The sequence below is a fragment of the Haliotis rufescens genome, unplaced genomic scaffold, assembly GCF_023055435.1.
Source record: "Haliotis rufescens isolate VD_foot unplaced genomic scaffold, xgHalRufe1.0.p SCAF_70, whole genome shotgun sequence".
Classification (NCBI taxonomy): Eukaryota; Metazoa; Mollusca; class Gastropoda; order Lepetellida; family Haliotidae; genus Haliotis; species Haliotis rufescens.
The window spans coordinates 1,124,881-1,144,491 of NW_025964362.1; the positions used below are offsets into that span (position 1 = coordinate 1,124,881).

At 40.4% G+C, this 19,611-nt stretch overlaps 1 protein-coding gene across 1 annotated transcript; it reads left to right on the forward strand.

Moving 5' to 3' along the window:
• The first annotated feature begins 252 nt into the window (after window positions 1-252).
• On the forward strand, window positions 253-19,401 carry LOC124135505. The gene is made up of 9 exons (XM_046500907.2): window positions 253-356; window positions 995-1,589; window positions 11,109-11,322; window positions 11,961-12,250; window positions 13,614-13,760; window positions 14,090-14,394; window positions 15,143-16,435; window positions 17,047-17,296; window positions 17,684-19,401. Exons 2-9 carry the CDS (start codon window positions 1,395-1,397, stop codon window positions 18,191-18,193), a joined length of 3,204 nt encoding a protein of 1,067 aa, XP_046356863.2. The 5' UTR covers window positions 253-356; window positions 995-1,394; the 3' UTR covers window positions 18,194-19,401.
• Window positions 19,402-19,611: the final 210 nt, after the last annotated feature.

Sequence of the window (19,611 nt, forward strand, 5' to 3'; positions counted from 1 at the left end):
TCATTCCATCGTCAAAAATATAATATAATATGGATACCATTAACATACACGCGGATACAAGTAAAGTTTCGCTAATTCATTTATCTATCTGAACATATTTTGTGAAGATATTTTTTTAATTCACACGTCACCATTTACGAGAAGACGTTTCTTGGAAATGCAATTACAGCAAAGTGAATGCATTAACACGTTCTTTCACAGAACTATTTACTTCCGTGTTTCAGCCTCTCCCAGCCAATCACACTGACTCGTAAGCGCAATGTCATGATAGCGTATTGTATTTCCAATGACACACCAACACTAACTATATATATCATTACAACTTGCTCACACCAGAACGACTGGCCATCGCGGAGGTAAGCCAGCATAACGCTAATACGTTTTATATAATAGCTTCAACGTGTACGCTGTGTAATAGGTTCAATAGTTTTTACCCTAGGCCTTGGAAGAATATGTATTCATTGTGGTGGTTGAACTTATGCACATGTATTTAATAGCTGGGGTAGTGTTTACCTGACCTGATTTCGTTGGTTTTATTCGTGATTTAAATTTGAATAGGGTCATTTCAAAATGTTGTGTCTTTCGCGGATAGCTTTGACATGAGTTAAACTTTTAAATTTGATGTCATTTTGACAGATGTTATACTGTAACTCGCGGATCAGAAGGGTTATATCGATGTGGTAATGGGTCATTTGAAGTCATGTTAATGTTTTATATCCATTTTGTAGTTATTAGTTTGGAAAAGCTGATTTTTGCAGAAAATGTGATAAGAATAGGCATGTAAGCATCATACATACATGTGTTCTAGGGTTATGCTTAATACAATCTACAGTTGGGCCTTTGTAGCTGTGCACTTAGGAACCCAAACTCTCATTTATCTATATCTCTAACTCGAGACACTTCCACCTTACCGTCATATATCACACTTGAGTATACTTCATTGGTCTGGGCCTTGGTAATTCCTAATTTTCGTTTCGTTTGTCTATGATTTCAGGATTTCACGTTCTCTGTGGTCTATGGATATAACATATTTTGGGTGCATTTTAAAACACTTCACAGCCGGTGTGCAGGCAGCTGTGAATAGTTTCTGCGTGATTTGATACCACCCGCTGCTTGCAATAGCAGACGACAGTGCACAATGCACATAGCAAATGTAAACTTTAAAAGCAGAGGACAACGTTTGTAAAGGACGGCAATATACAGCGTTAACAACAGAACACATTGGCCAGAAATAGTGAGCAGAATCAGTTAAATAGGTGCCGAGTGGGTTCTGAAGAAGAGGAACCTGGAACAGACGACAGTTCAGAGCAGACCGCAGGTCAGAACAGACGACAACTTTTGGATGAGGCAGCAGTCCGTGTCAGTTCAAGAATTAGTTCAATAGTCCTGTGACAATGAAGCCAACCCTAGTAAGGATGCGAAGTGTGACAACTGACTATGTGAATGATATAGAGGATATGTCCGAACTTCTCGAGACAGCAGAAAACCTGAATGTGTCTCTTGAAGGCTGCACATCTCCTGAAGACATGAAGGTGCGCATAATAAATGGGATGAAGACAAAAAGTAAACGCGACACACACAGTCTTTGGGTAAGACATTTTTTTCTATTCTTTCGATATGGAGACCAAGACGAGTGAGTGAGTGAGTGAGTGAGTGAGTGAGTATGGTTTTACGCCGCTTTTAGCAATATTCAAGCAATATCACGGCGGGGGACACCAGAAATGGGCCTCACACATTGTACCCATGTCGGGAATCGAACCCGGGTCTTCGGCGTGACGAGCGAACGCATTAACCACTAGGCTACCCGACCACCCCGAGACCAAGACGAACTGTTACAGAGGTGTTTGATGCTGCTTCTACTCCGGGTATTCTATACTGGCACTGATGCTGATGTTTATGAACATGTCATGTTTTAAGCTTAGTTTATTGTCTTCAGAGCTGCTTTTCGGAAATCCAGATTAGATCTGTCTCTACATGGTAAAAATGTTTGGAATAAAGTAATCGTTGCTTATTTTAAACTTGGAAACCATTGAACCTGATAAATACCTTTCCGTACTAACTTCTCGAAAAATACGTGTTTTAGTTGTCAGATTTAGATTGGGTTTGTCAGAATTAATATATGAATGTAGAAAAATAGGTTTCAATGAAAATACGATAACACGTGTGTTATGTAAAAAAGGTATAGAAAATTAAATGCACTTTAATTTGTACATGTCATTTTTTTGTGATTTGAGACTCCAATATATACCCAACAAGTATTTTCCGTAAACCACAAGAAATTGCATTCTCTCCTATCATGACCTCTAGAAATGATACCGATATTCTACACTCGTCACTTTATTTAAAGCAAGCAACGATCTTAAGAAAGAACATCTTGACAACTATTGTGTATAAAAACTGATATAACACTGCATGTAAAGTTTATTTGTGCACGTTGCTGTATATTTTGTCTTCACTGTAACATTTGTTTGTTGGCCGAAGGCCTAAAATACAATAAACAGGTATATTTTCTTGTACAAATGAAAAAGAACAACATGTATATGGCTTCCTAATGACATTGATGCCCCCGATGGTGGAGAAGGACACTTTTGTCCCTGAAAATATAATTGTACAGAAAAGATAGTGTGTACCACAATCTGTTTGGTTAAACAAGCGATTGAATATTGTTCAAACCCCAGAAGTGTCTTTTCACAGCGTAAGAAAGGTTATTTTGGTTAATAGAACATTTATTTCGTACTCCTATGGGAAATTACGAAAACTATGTGCAGGTGATATATTTAATAACAGCCGTAAATCTGATAGTAAGTCTTACCGTTTGAAACCTTCGGATAATGCATAATGAAATTCCAGGGCATCAAATTCCCAATAACACCCGGAAAATGTGAAATGCAATGATATCACCTAAATGTACTATCTGCCTCTTGCAAAAACGAGACTTGCGCCGACCCGGGATTAAACGACACAGAACCCTTGTTACTTGAGAAAGCAAAATTTCACTTCTATTCTCAAACTGAGTAAATAAAATGTCATATAAGTGAAAGAAACCAGTTATCTTTAGCTAATATATTAATTAAATGTTTTACTGTTCAAAATGTTTAATTTGTTTGTGTGTGACTCCAATTCAAACCAGTTCATCGTAGTTGTAATGGAAATAATATTTGATGACGCAAATGGAATCGTCGACTGTACGTTTCAGCTGTCCCTTCAATATTGCTCACACACTTCTCAGTTGAAAATGGAAAATATATTTTTGAATGAATATAATATGGTCAGGTATTCGGCACTATCTACCTGAATATCAAGTATATGCTAACGTGAAGTGAAAATCCCGAGCATCAAACACCAAACAACACCTGAGAAAAAACTGAAAACTCTTAATCTCCTCAATTTGGCACTGGCAGAACAACGCAAAGACGATTAGACGACTATTGTATTTACTACTTGAGATAGCACATGTCACTGCTGTACTCCACTGACGTAATGAAAGTTTACTATTTCACGTAAGTGGACAGTTGGAGTCTAAAATGCAAATAATTTATCTTTATAACAATTAATATTGTATACTTTACAACAATATCCGAAAAGCAAATACTCATTAAAATGAGAGACAGCTTGAGGGCATTTGCTTACTTATCTGTTATATGATATGCCTTTGTTTACCCTGCAAGTAACACAACAGAAAATAGGGCACCCCCTTGGTAGAAATATGTGGATTTTAGCCGTCTCCATATTTTCGTTTATGGTGATCACACTACATTTTATTCCTACAAATGACCAAGTACATTAACTCCATTACCCCCACTGTAATGTTCGATGAATTGCAATACTTTGCAAGCGTTTGGACGTGCCGTCTCATTAAGTATTATGAAAGTACTGTTTAAGTTCTTTTTGTTGAAGACACATAAATAAATATTACCATGCGGTCGGCTGAAAGACATATAGTTAAAACTTGTCGACTCTATTGGCCGTCATTTCTTTCTGCGCTAAGAACGTAAAATGATAGGGAGAGAAAATATAACCCTGTCACTTCCCTACTCTCGATCTATATCACCACCAGGATAAGGTGTCATTTAGTCCTGCAGGAGAATGTCATCAAACCTACTCTAAATGAGTTTTTGTATAATAATTATATAGTTTGAGCATGTTTGGATTCTTCAGTGCTCCCTCGTTGCTGATCTGTTTCTTTGTGCAAAGAATCGGGACGTCTGCTTGGATTGACAAACTCAAAACACGTGAATTAGGCCAAGAAGTTTATCGTAAGCTTCAGGTATATAGATGATCTGATATCGTTCAATTATGGTCAATGAGCCAATTCACTTCCACTGATTTTCTCACCTGACCTAGAAATATCTCTGCCTCAAAGATGTTTTACCATAATCCATGATACATACAAAGAAAGACTTTCTTTATATTCACCGAAAGTATTTGGGACAGTAGGAACTAATACCATGTGCAGTCTCAAATACTCGAAGGATTTGCCTGAATCTTTGCATGTCCGACGTTAGTAAAGGTTTGAAACGCTTCGGACTAGGACAATGGACTCTTATTGTTATGAAAAGAATCGTTGTGGCTTTTTTTCATGTCACCCATAGAAAACTGATAAGCTTTAATCATTACTGCTATAATATTATATGAAAGAAATGTTTCCATAGACCAAGCGTTAGTCTATTATTTAGCAAACGGTGAGACAAAGGAGTGTAGAAAATTGTTATTTACGTGCTTTCATTATATACGATACGTTTGGGGGGAATTAATCAGAATAATATCCTGGTGCAACCTGTTAGACTTTTGGTTGTGATATGTTTCAAATAATTAAATAATATAAAGTGGGATAACTACCTAATAGCAAAAAAGATGGTCATACATTAGTCAATAGATTTCTAGATTTTTAGTTACCCAACGAGGCGCCGTAATTCGCTATGCGTCCCTTAGGCGTGCACGAAACCTATGATCGTTGGTTCGAATCCGGTTCGCCCTGATTACCTTTCTAGGTTTGTCAGCACCATACCCATGATCGTGGGTTTCCTCACTGGTGCGTACAAGTACAGACATCCTGCTGTGTACAAGTACAGATATCCTGCTGTGTACAAGTACAGAGATTCTGCTGCGTACAAGTACAGAGATCCTGCTTCGTACAAGTACAGATATTCTGCTGTGTACAACTACGGAGATCCTGCTGCATACAAGTACAGAGATCCTGCTGTGTACAAGTACAGAAATTCTGCTGCATACAAGTACAGAGATCTTGCTGCGTACAAGTACAGAGATTCTGCTGTGTACAAGTACAGAGATCCTGCTGTGTACAAGTATAGAGATCCTGCTGCGTACAAGTACAGATATTCTGCTGTGTACAACTACGGAGATCCTGCTGCATACAAGTACAGAGATCCTGCTGTGTACAAGTACAGAAATTCTGCTGCATACAACTACAGAGATCCTGCTGCGTACAAGTACAGAGATCCTGCTGTGTACAAGTACAGAGATCCTGCTGCGTTATACAGAGATCCTGCTGTGTACAAGTACAGAGATCCTGCTGTGTACAAGTACAGAGATCCTGCTGTGTACAAGTACAGAGATCCTGCTGCGTTATACAGAAATTCTGCTGCATACAAGTACAAAGATTCTGCTGCGTACAAGTACAGAGATCCTGCTGAGTTATACAGATATCCTGCTACGTACAAGTACAAAGATTCTGCTGCGTACAAGTACAGAGATCCTGCTGTGTACAAGTACAGAGATCCTGCTGCATACAAGTACAGAGGAACATACATGGGAAACTTGATATGATCAAACACTTAAACATGAACTAGTTTGATGTTTTTTTTGCAGGCTAGGTTCAGACGTTCGATTTATCACCATTTGTGAAACGTTAGATGTGGTACAGGGAGAATGTTACCAACAAGACAGGTATCCATAATACAATTTGTAGACAAAGAAAACTTTTATTTTATCCTCAAATCCTAGTCGGATTCAGTTTCAACAGATTGAGATAAAGGTGGATCAACGGCACGCGGGACATCGCATACGACCTATGCCGTCTGAAATACATGCAGTTTCACACTCGCTGCAGACGACTTGCATTATCATTCGTTGTGTTTATGGATAATGTGAAAGTCCAGCGGTATTTCTTACCAACTATTGAATAATTCATACATACATACATCATTATAATGGGATATAACATCCGATATGCACATACCTCCACCACAGAACACAAATGTCACTCTAATGCCTATATCTACATGATGGCCGCATTTTTAGTTTTGAGACTTAACGCTTGTATTCAGTACTGCCTTGGTGCGTAATATTCGCTCTAAATGGGGATATCTGTTCACGATATATTTATGAAAAAGGACATATATAAAGATTTTAATTCTAATCCTGTTTAATCCATTTAGGAAGGAGGTATTTCTGTTGGAGAATTGGTTGTCTTGTGTTTTATCGCGTCTCGATGACATGGATCAACTGTACCCTTTCTGCATATGAGTAGCTGAATGGTGTTTTACGCCGCAGTCGGTAATATATCAGATGAATGCTGACACTGAGCTAAATTACAGAAATACTGTTCAAAGCGGCACATATTCATAGGGGCTCTTGGTGTTTTCAATTTCATTGTTTGTTAAACACCGATTATTCAGAAATGGAATATACATACTCCCGTTTGCTGATATTCTAAACGTACGTAAACTAGGATGTTTCTCTATTTAAAAGTTTGTTAAATGTTTTAATAGTTACAGTGTAGTTTTTATATTCCACAAATATGTACAGAAATGTATCACAGGTACGTGGATACACCTCCCCCAGTATACGTACCTCCGCCAGTATACGTACCTCCGCCAGTATACGTACCTCCGCCAGTATACGTACCTCCGCCAGTATACGTACCTCCGCCAGTATACGTACCTCCCCCAGTATACGTACCTCCGCCAGTATACGTACCTCCGCCAGTATACGTACCTCCGCCAGTATACGTACCTCCGCCAGTATACGTACCTCCCCCAGTATACGTACCTCCGCCAGTATACGTACCTCCGCCAGTATACGTACCTCCCCCAGTATACGTACCTCCGCCAGTATACGTACCTCCGCCAGTATACGTACCTCCGCCAGTATACGTACCTCCCCCAGTATACGTACCTCCGCCAGTATACGTACCTCCGCCAGTATACGTACCTCCGCCAGTATACGTACCTCCGCCAGTATACGTACCTCCGCCAGTATACGTACCTCCGCCAGTATACGTACCTCCGCCAGTATACGTACCTCCCCCAGTATACGTACCTCCCCCAGTATACGTACCTCCGCCAGTATACGTACCTCCGCCAGTATACGTACCTCCGCCAGTATACGTACCTCCGCCAGTATACGTACCTCCGCCAGTATACGTACCTCCGCCAGTATACGTACCTCCGCCAGTAACGTACCTCCGCCAGTAACGTACCTCCGCCAGTAACGTACCTCCGCCAGTATACGTACCTCCGCCAGTATACGTACCTCCGCCAGTATACGTACCTCCGCCAGTATACGTACCTCCGCCAGTATACGTACCTCCGCCAGTATACGTACCTCCGCGAGATTGCCATTGTTGATGATATGCACTGGTAACAATGCGATAAACCCATTTCTGGTGTCCCCCGCTGTGATATTGCTGGAATATTGCTAAAAGCGGCGTAAGCCATACTCACTCACTCAGTTTTTGTGTCTCCTATTTTCCGTGCCAGGCCATGTTTAGAGGCAGCCATGATATTGTTGGCTGTCGCAATAACCAACATTCACTCACTCGCTATGTGAAGTTTTACCAAGTTCATATTTTAGACGTCACAATCAATACTATTTCGTAATATTGCTGACACAAGCAGTACGGTCGACTTAAATGCAGGACATATCTAGTTGAGAGGTTTTAAAGTAAGGTTTGATAAGTTGGTGCTGGACGACCCCCCCCCCCCCCCCCCCCCCCCCCCCTCTTCTCTCTGTAGTATATGTAGCCTAGTGGTTAAAGTGTTCGCTAGAAGACCCGGGTTCGATTCCCGATCGAATGTACAGTGTTTGAAGCCCATCTCCGTTGTCCCCCGCCTTGATATTGCTGGAATATTGGTAAAACCATACTCACTCACTCACTACTTGTGAGAGTTGTGATGACATGTTTTGTGAAGAAACATCAAAATATATTCCCTCTTTGAAACCACCCACGCTAGAGCAATTGTCCAATTGTATTGTATTTCCCAGGACGCGCTGAATGGTGTGTGGACTGCGTACCTCCGCGAGATTGCCATTGTTGATGATATGCACTGTCAGGTTTTGGGTAATTAATTTATTTCTTTAGCCGCGGTAAGAGACATAATACTGTGGTGAGGTATTCAGTACCGGGTCAGCGTCGGTATCAAAACTACATTCACTGTCGACGGGTTTCATAAAGGATGTCTCATCGGTTGGTATAGTGTTACAGCCAGTATCAGAATTGCAGTTTCTGAAACTAACCACATGTCGTTAAATGTAAAGCTATAGAAAAAAGGCTTTTGTTGTAACATAGTCCAGTGTGCACATTGTAATTGATATAGAGTTTCAGTGAAGCAGCATGACTGTTAAAACAGCAAGTATCACTCCTGTAAATATTCAACCTCTATGTCGGAGAATACCCAGGCTCTATTCCCTGACGAAACAGATTCCAATAGGCTTAACAGGCAACACAGCGTGAAAATTATAAGAAAAATCAGTGAAGACACTAGGTGTCCCCGGAAATGTTGAGAATATCCTGGTTCCAACACACAGGCAATTATTAATTCAGCAAGAGGTTATATAAAACTGACCCGGAAGTATTGTCGATTCCCCGCGAACATATTGTCATCTACGTAGGGGGCGGTGGGGTAGCCTAGTGGTTAATGCGTTCGCCCGTCACGCCGAACATCCCGGTTCGATTCCCGACATGGGTACAATGTGTGAAGCCCATTTCTGGTTTTCCCTTCCGTGATATTGCTGGAATTTTGCTAAAAGGTGGCATAAAACCATACTCACTCACTCACTTCTTACTACGTAGACTAAAGTATTATGTCCGTAGATGATAGTTCATTTTAGAACGTGGCACTCATACATCCCAACGTGTGTGTGTGTGTGTGTGTGTGTGTGTGTGTGTGTGTGTGTGTGTGTGTGTGTGTGTGTGTGTGTGTGTGTGTGTGTGTGTGTGTGTGTGTGTGTGTGTGTGTGTGTGTGTGTGTGTGTGTGTGTGTGTGTGTGTGCATCATTGCCATAGCGACTTCCTGCTTCAGCTGTGCCGCGTACCTATTGCGATTTAAGCATGCATAAAATAAGGGTCTAATGAGTTTAACTATCCATGAATTTTATGTCCCCTCACAAAGAGATGCTGGTTTACGGTTTGTTAAATGAGCAACAATACTTACCATTTATGTGATTATCTATAATGTGGCAGCTTTTGAAGCGAGGATATTATAAGAAAGGCACTTGACCTGACTCAGGTACTTTAAAATCCGATGATTTGATTTGTCAACAAATGTGGTTTTGAAAAAAACGATGCCGAAGACTTCCTGGTCAGAACGTGTTCAACAGGTGTTACAGGATGATGAAATTAACAGTATTCCTCTGGACATCTACAGGTGTCATGATATGTTTCTATTGGATAAATGGTCGTTAAATGCCTTTGACGGTCGTTTAATATTCGTCGGGGGAGCATTTAGAATGTCGGACCCACAGCGTCGTTTTCTTTTACGTCATATGACTCGAACTCGAAAGTTGTATGGTCTTAGTTTTAGTTTTCGTTGGCAAAGTTTTCAAACAGTTTTATAGTAGCCAAATTTATGCCCAATGCAAATTCCTTTTTTAACTTGTACTATATGCTGCCATGTCTTCCTGATACAAAAAATTGACTTACCTTTGCACGTGTTTGTGACAGGGGCCCCCCGTGGAGCAGAATATGCTCTTCTTTTCACGACCACCTGGTATCATCAAAAACACATGCTCGTGTTAAAGTCGGAATCATACAATCGTCTTCAGATTGTTGAAATGGTTTCATTGCTTGTAATTACAATAGGGGTTTACTCAGAAGTCAACATGTACGGTTTATGCCATAAAGTTGATGTGCATGAAGCAAATATCCACAGTCTAGACGAAATGTTGGTATCAGAATCAATGACCGACACAAACTGTTACATACAAGAACATTTGACTAATTGAGACCCAAAGGTAATTAATTATGTACAGTTGTCGGAAACAAAGTATACAGAAATATGTTTAAATCTTTTTATGATTTTTTTCAATAAGACTATCTTAACTCATACAATAAATGTCATTAATATTTGAAACGTAAGTTCTTCATTTGTATCCGATTCGATCATGTTTACCTTTAGAAATATAGGATTACATATTTAAATAAAACGTATCAGTGACCTAAGGTAAAAATTCGAATCACTATGTAAATAAACCGTCAGATATAAGCGAGGACTGTTTATAAATAATTCTGTCATCCTAAGTCATTCTGTCATAATAAGCAAATCAATATCCTGGAAAATCTGGAAAAATACATTTCATATATTAGAATAAATGAGGTCAACTCACATTTCTTAACTTCTTCAAGTGGCATTTAGCTTTTATACAATTTCTATTTTACAATGACTGCGACGTACCGGTGAAGAAACAAACACCGTTAGCGAGCAAGTGATGAACAGAATTGTGAAGTATTGGGGGGGGGGGGGGGGGGGGGGGGTATGGTATACATATAGACAGTTGATGTTTATGTACGATAATGTTTACTCAACAGTAAAAGGTTAAAGTATAAAACCTGATTAATGTACACAAATAGGATATATATATATATATATATATATATATATATATATATATATATATATATATATGGGATTGGTTATAAGACATATGTAAATTAGAAATATCAAGACAATAAACAATAACAAAAGACTATATATATATATATATATATATATATATATATATATATATATATATATATATAGTTTATTGTTTATTGTCTTGATATTTCTAATTTACATATGTCTTATAACCAATCCCAAAATCTCACCTATATTTAAATTATATACCCCAGAACAAAAGCTGTAAAAGTAAACGTTTATATCTTACAGCGTGATGAAAGACTGGATAAAATGAAAGCCGAAAATGAGCAGAAACGAGAAGCTCTGGTGAAGATCATCAATTGTGTCTCCAACAGCCTGTGTCATAGTTTGACCCATTTGAACAATATCTTCAGACAAGAAGGATCAGATACGGACCTGTCACAAGACTTCCTCAAACGCACGCGTGAACTACGGAGTGGAGTCTGCAATGTTCTAATTGCTGGTACGTTAGTCAAAATACGTACAACTGAAGCATCTGGCCTCAGACTTCCCTACATATTCCTAGCTGTTCATTTCTACTACCAGTGATAATTACAAAGAGTTGGCAGTCTCATTAAATGTTGCTGTCTCCACTCATAACTGACAAACAAATTGCTGGATGTCAAAAGGGACTTTCTTTACCTACTGTCTACTATTTATTTTTGTCTATTTTGAATAAGTAAAATGTACAAACTGACATTAACTGTATAGGAGCGCTGTTAAAGGTGCCACAAATCACTGTGCAGAGTTGCGTCCCTTGCCCAATATCGATGAATCCGAAAGTCGTAGGTAATATCATAGAGTCTTTGTAGAGTCTCCCTGGTAACGTGATTCATGGTTTGTCGGCACCGTCCCTGGGAGTGAATGTCTCGCCAAAGTGGCAAACGTGCCGCTGGTCTGTCCTCCTATATAAAGATATCAGTGAAATACGCCCTCACTCACCCAATACACACAACACATCATCAAAATATCCAAACCTCGTTCTCCCTAAATACTTCCTGAAATAATTTTCATGGATTGTAAAAATCATATTTGTTGAAACCTAATTCGTGTCGACGGACAAACCCAGCCCGCTTATGTCAAGGATAATTGTTTTTCCAGGACAAACCAACGCAGGGAAGAGCACTCTCCTGAACCTCATCTTGGGGATGGACATCCTGCCGAAGAGCATCTTGAGCTGTACATCCAGCATCTGCAAACTGAGGTACTCCAACACCTACCAGGTGATAGTCGTCCACGGTGATGGCAGGCAAGAACAGAGGACCTTTGAGAACCACAAAGCCACCAGAGCGTTCCTGGATGGGACCGTTGCCCTTCAGCAAGAGGAGGCAAGGGAAGCTGGGTCATCTTTCCAGGAAGTCGTGGTCCTTCTTCCAGCTGATATTCTCAAGGTAATTGCATATGAAAGGCGATATCTTTTGAAATACAGCGAAACCTCGTTAATCCGGACAGCATCGATCCTAGTCCAGAATAACGATTCATCGTTACTGAATAATGTTTTTCGTTTATTATAGACGTATAGATGTGATAGTCCGTTCAACAGGGCTGATGGATTAACGAGGTCCGGCCTAACGAGGTTTCGCTCTTTATGAGTCGTTGATGATTGTAGGTATCTGTCAGCTCGGATATGTTTTCTTTACAACATATATCAGTGTTTGTGTTCAGACTTAATAATGAAAGATGGGGCACGGGTGGCCCAGTCGTCTAAGGCGCCGCGATTCGCTGTGCAGAGTTGCGTCCCTTGGGCACGCCAGAAACCTATGATTGTGGGTTCGAATCCCGGTTCGCCCCGATTATGTTTCTAGGTTTGTCAGCACCATACCCGTGCTTGTGGGTTTCACCAAAGTAGTAAACGTCTAAGACCTGCATCACTTGGGCTTTCCTCCCACATTAAGCTGACACGCCGTGATATAACTGGAATACTGTTAAAAGCGGCGTTAAACCCAACTCACTCACTCACTAATAATGAAAGACCCCAGTACCTGATGTCTTGTCTTAAGTGCTGACTGAGATGGGGATATGGACTTGTTGACACCATTAACCTTATGAAGGGACAAGGAGTAGCTCTGAAACGTGGCTACAAAGAATAAAAGAACGTATCAATAAAAAGTGTCATGTATTTATGTTCCCAGTTTGAATTGACCGATTCTTTTTATTGGCTGCAGCGACATTGCTGGAATATTGTTGGCTGCCTCAATAACCAACATTCTCTTAGTCACTATCTGAAGTTTCACCCCTGTAATCGAAGATTTTAGTATTATATTGTATACTTCATGCTCAAACCGTTTCCAACTATTGATGACACAAACAAACAGTTCGACTCTTTTGTGTGATATAGCTTGTTGAAGGTCTTTGAAATAAGGTTTGATGGGGTGTTGCTTCCTCTTTCATCGAACCTCAGATTTCATCTCCATTTCATGGGGTAACGGGTGACCCAGTCGTCTGAGGCGCCGCGATTCGTTGTGCAAAGTTGCGTCCCTTGGGCACGCCAGAAACCTATGATTGTGGGTACGAACACTTGCTCGCCCCGATTCTGTTTCTAGCTTTGTCAACACCGTGCTTGTGGGTTTCACCGAATTGGTACACGTCTGAGACCTGCATCACTTCGGGCTTTCCTCCCACAATAGGCTGACACGCCATGATATGACTGGAATACTGTTAAAAGCGGCTTTAAACCCAACAAACTCACTCATAATATAACCCAACAATAAATCACCAACTGCATCCATGCAACATGTTGGGGTTTTTTTCTAGTGCGGCGTTACGATTATTGACAGTCCTGGGTTTGGGGAGAACGAGGCCATGGATACGGTTGTCAGAAACTTCGTCTCCAACAATCACGTAGCAGCTTTCATCTATATCATCAAAACAGACAGCAGTGGTGGAGTACAGGAGGACAGGGTAAAGAAACATAATTTCTATCCTTAAATTGTTTTTACACCTTCAGGTGATGGTCACTTTCTTTCTCGGAGGCCGATGTTGTGAGGCCCAGTAATGAAAATGTCAATGCTGGTTCTGATTCACTTTCTCTTTAATGGGATGGATATTGGTAGAAATATATTCGCGATGTAACATCATACATCAAAACTGAGTGACGACTGTCAACAGAGATCTGATGTAACTGTAGTGTGGTTGGGTTTTTTTAAAATGGTGAAAATCGGGCTTTGGTTTACTTTTGTCTTTGCCTTTTATTTAACAAACATTCTTACAACTTTCCCCTTTTATTACAGTTAATACGGTTCCTTAAAAGCATCCTCAACATCAAAAACGACCACCAGGACGAGAGTCACTACTTTAATCCGAAAGCAGCTGTGTTCGTTTGCAACCGCTGGGACCTAATCGACGACAAAGATAAAGCCAAAGTCAAGGAAAACGCTCTTCACAAGCTGCGAGGCGTGTGGCCAAAACTCGAAGACAAGCAAGTTTGTTTCTCTTCGTCAAAGTCTTCTGACAGTGACCAATTGAACACGCTGCTACAATGTCTGGATGGGGTGTTTCAGTTGGCCAAAGAGGTTGACATCACAAACTCGTATTGGTAAGATATTTTGATTTCTTTTTCTATCCCTAATTCAATACCATGTTCAGCAAAGACGTTCAAAGGTTGTGTGAGTATGGTTTTACGCCGCTTTTAGCTATATTCCAGCCATAACACGGCGGGGGACACCAGAAATGGGCTTCACACATCGTACCCAAGTCGGGAATCGAACCCGGATCTTCGGCGTGACGAGCGAACGCTTTAACCACTAGGCTACCCGACCGCCCCTCAAAGGTTGAGGTCCCAACCTTTGTTATGTGTTGAATTGGGAATAATAATTCCCCCAGCCTCATGCATATCTGAAGAATGATAATCAGTATTTGATAAGAGATAATCACAGAAAACAGTCATGTACTGTACAAGTGTGTTTATGATGCCAAGGTCGAAGTTTCAGGATACCAAATGCTATTCTCACTGTTTGATTGGCATTCTAGAAATTGGTGAGTAAATAAGAACACGTACAACCTTATGTAAAACAGCGTCTGTTTTTGGCACATAGCAGCGTTTTTATGTAGATTTTTACACCTAGAGTGGAGCTTGATAAAGGTGTTATTCTCTACATCAAAACGTCCTATATGCAATAAGTATGGATGCAACAAGAAGTTGTTATCCATAAAGTTGTACGTTTTCTTAAATACTATTCTCTGTTTACTAAAACTCTCACAAAATCTGTCATATTGGTTGTAATTCTACATCAATGAGAGGATAACATCCTATAAGGAATTTGGAATCTGTTTTCTTATTACAGCTGGTTGAAACATATCGTGAAGGAATGTACATTCTACTTGAGGGCAATCGTCACACAAACTAACCAAACAGATAGAGGCCTGAGGAGGACTTTGAGTCAAGCCACTGAAAAACTGGGCAGTCTTCAATCTGATGCCGACAGCATGGTTACAAGCTTGAAAGAAGAACTCAAGAGAGACCCTCCGATATTTTCCCGTAGGCTCAGGAATTACCTTACGACAAAAAAGATGAAGAGGCTACTGAACGCCTCACAGTGGGATGTGGAGGACCTTCCCGGCCTTTATCGTTCCACAGAAGAGGCTTCTGATATGAAGATACAAAGGGAGAGAGATGCAATCATCATTCAGAGGATTATTGACATCCTGGATGAATCTGATTTAACCCAGGAATTTGTGTCAGACTTTGTGGAAAGGATGAGGTCAAAATTATTTGAAAGGATGAGTGATCTTGGAGAGAAAATGGCGAGCATCACCAACGATCTTAAAGACTCAACACAGTCAAATGCTTCTGATAGTTCTTATGACTTTTGTATTGAGGATACGAACACAGAGGCGTTCAGAAGACTTCTCACAAGAGGCCTCAGCAGTTCGTTTACTGAGAGAGTAAGAACATTTGTTGAAACGGAACCATCGAGTGCGGTGCCCCTTGTTGATCTGTCCAAAGCCATTGTCAGAACAGCTGTTGATGCAATAGATAACATTGATCGTTTGGTACACAGATCAAAAAGAAATTCAAGACGAATACCACATTCAAATGACCCCATGGAATGGATGTCCAACAGGGCAATAAAGATTGCAGAAAATATCGCAAACAATGAGGCAATTACATTGAAGCTCATATCAAGGTACACGGGAAGGATTGTAAATGAAATAGAGAGGGTCGCTCTCCATGTACCAAAGTTTGTGAAAAACATTGAAGCACTCATTGTGGAGATCACGGACCTTGGTTCAAGAGCTCAGCTCAAGAGGATCGACCTCCAGAAGACAATGGAGGGCCTGGAGCTACAGAAGGATCACGTGAGGGGATTTGGCTACATGTACATAAAAGAAATTATGCCAGATGACATTATGATGCAATTTGATGACCCTAGAATCCGCAATTCTTCTGTGGTAAAACTTGACTTAGGTCACAGACAAGGTCAAGGTGAAAAGCCCATGTTCGTGTCACAGGTGCTTTGGTCACGATTTCAAATGGGCACTCTATCTATAGATGATACTTCCGAGGCCATCACCACCAAGTACTATATCCATCAACCAGCAGATGATGTCCTCTTCAGAGAGATCGCAAAGCTCAGGTGATTATTTGGCTTGTTTTACGAATTATATTTTCTTGGATTTTATCGATACAAAAAAATAAGCCCTTGAAATGAAAATGTACCTAGTCTCCGTACAAAATCCCATCCACCGCTTCCCTTTGTGTTAAATGGTCCCTTATTCGAAGTCATTATGTTGTGAAATTTTCACTTGTTCTTCATTGGCCCATTCGTCTAGACACCTTAATTCACTGTGCAGAGTCGCATCCCTAAGACGCTCCAGGATCCGGAGATCAAGGGATCGAATACAATATTCATACTGATTATGATCCTTGGTTTGTCAGCACAATACCCATGTTTTGGGTTTCACCACAACAGTACATATCTACGATTGGAGCGTAATTTGGTCTATCCTCCATAATTTAAGCTGCCACGCAGGGATACTGCTAATGATTTTGAGATGCAGAGTATAACCCAACTAATACACTCAATCATATTCGTCCATATCATTTTCTCAGAAAACCATCAATGCTTTCTCCTTGCTTCTTTTGAATTCAAGTATAATACACAAGCATACAATGTATTCTTATTGGTCGCCCAAAATACAATTTACAAAATTCATTTTAATTGTATTGCTTATTTGACATTTTCAGATGCCTTGACAACAATTCATCCATCGCCACCTTCATTGGAATGACTCGTGTTGAGTCTCTGGCAGCCTTCATCTTTCTGGACAAACTGTATTCAGCAAGAGACTACCTCACGAGGCCAATCACAGACCAGATGTGCCCCTACAAACTGAAGAAAGCTGTTCCCGTGCTTCTGAAGGGCATTGTCGAGGGACTTGAGAATATTCATGCGAACCAACTGGTGCACATGGAGCTCAGCGCAGACACAGTCATGGTACGTAAAACGTTTGTCATTAGAACAATGTGTTTGTTTCAAATTATCCCAAGGTTAAAATATCTACACTTTGCTAATTCCTCCAATGCCATGAATTTGACTCCTAAGAATGAATTGTAAGCATAATTTAGACATTTTTTCCATCTGAGGATAGTTTCGGAGTCTGTGTGAATAAAACTACAGTTTATGCACTTTGTTAATTCAATGGGTGGATCGGTTGTAGAGTTTAATCCCCTGAGTTTACAGCTTACTGTCTCTATTTTAATATCAAACGGTTTAAATGTTGTTGTTTTTCAACTGGTAGAAATTGTGGTACAATTATAAATGTTACAACACTTAACCTACAAATACCTTTTACAAAGTATACGGTAGTGTTTTAATTAACAGGTGAATTCCTCTGGAGAAGTTAAACTAAGTAACATGTGCCTACCACGTCGAGCCAAGTTCCCGGAGGATCGTGACGTCATAGAGGCCGGGGATTTCACCTGTCTGAGCCCGGAGGTCCTCAGAGGAGACGTATACACCAAGGAGGCAGATGTTTACAGCTTGGGCCTGTTAATTTCTGAAATCATGCAACCAAGTAGGCCATACAATACTCAGCGAACAATGTCATTGGCAGTATTCATTGAGCTTGTAAATCCAATCACCATGCTGCCGTTGCCAAATCGAGATACGTCAAAGGCTCTCTTTGAGCTTTTGTACGGATGCGTGTGTGTTGTTGCCGATGAAAGATTCTCAGTGGCTGAAGTAGGCCTCTACATCAAGGATCTGGAAGATGAAAGGGCTTTCGAGTCGTTGGATTCAGTGAGACGTATGGCAGATAGGCGATCGAGTGCATTGTGGGCAACACCTGAAGCCTTTGAGCGTCGCTCATTAGGTAGATCTCAACTTCCCTAGAATAGAAACTGTTTTGAGACTTGAGCTATATGAGCAATAATTATGGCATGCACTGATTGGGACTGGCATGGATTATGCATTTGAACAATTGAACTCTCAGGACTGTGATGTATGGTGAATATATTGAACCGAACCATTGTGACCATGATGTCTTGCAAGGATGTTTTATCCTGACGACAAAGTATCTGTGTTATCGACGGTATATATAACGGTATGAAAGTTAATTGTTCCTTTACGATTCTGTGGATATGTAATGCATGAATCTAAAGACGGTTTGTTGTACTGTGGTGAAGGATACGTCCTCTATTCATACGTGCAATAGTTACAAACGAGAAGTGGAAAATGGCGGTCGGCTAGCCTAGTGGTTAAAGCGTTCGCTCGTCACGCCGAAGACCCGGGTTCGAATCCCGACATGGGTACAATGTGTGAAGCCCATTTCTGGTGTCCCCCGCCGTGTTATGGCTGGAATATTGCTAAAAGCGGCGTAAAACCATACTCACTCACTGTATGTATTTATGTGCCTACGCAAGTGACTGGCAACAAACACAACCAGTGTTTGTTCACATTACTGAGAAACTATGGGCCTTTAGTACATCTTATACAGTAATGGATGTATGGAACATTATAAAAATAACAAATCTGGAATTTCATATGCTTGCAATATGTACACTGACTTTTTTTTCCTTGTTACTACATTGTTATTTTACAAAAACAAATCAAAGTTTTTCATACAAGGATAACGGATATACTTTATATCAACAAAATGTACAACTTCAGCAATATGTGTCATGTGTTGCTAAACATTATACAGATATGTAAATATTGTACTAAGTGTATTGTATCTGGCAAAGTCATGTGATACAGTGCCTGGACAATCTGTCACACGGAACTAAATATTGTACATATAAGGTTTATCAAGTCTTACAGTCATGTGATACACGGAGAAACTATAGATGGATGTACATAACTTGCAGACCTGTCGTGCTGCTGGTACGAGGATGGGTGAGGCAGGAACTCAACCCTAATTCTCTGTGTATGGTTGTGTGTCGTCCACAGACACATGAGATACAGAACAGATACTAAATTATTGAAATACTGTAAATGATGACTAGCTGGAGATGCAGCATGCAGCAGCTGCTACTGTTTTTGACATGTAGAATATATGTATGACAGATCTCATGAGGAATACAATAAATTATTATGCAGAATTGCTGGACTTGTTTTTAACCAGTACCGATTGTACTCTCTCTCTCTCTCTCTCTCTCTCTCTCTCTCTCTCTCTCTCTCTCTCTCTCTCTCCTTCCTTGTCTCTACCTCTCTCTCTCCCTCCCCTTCCTTCTCTCTCCCCTTCCTTCTCTCTCTCCCTTCCTTCTCTCTCTCTCCCTTCCTTCTCTCTCTCCCCTTCCTTCTCTCTCCCC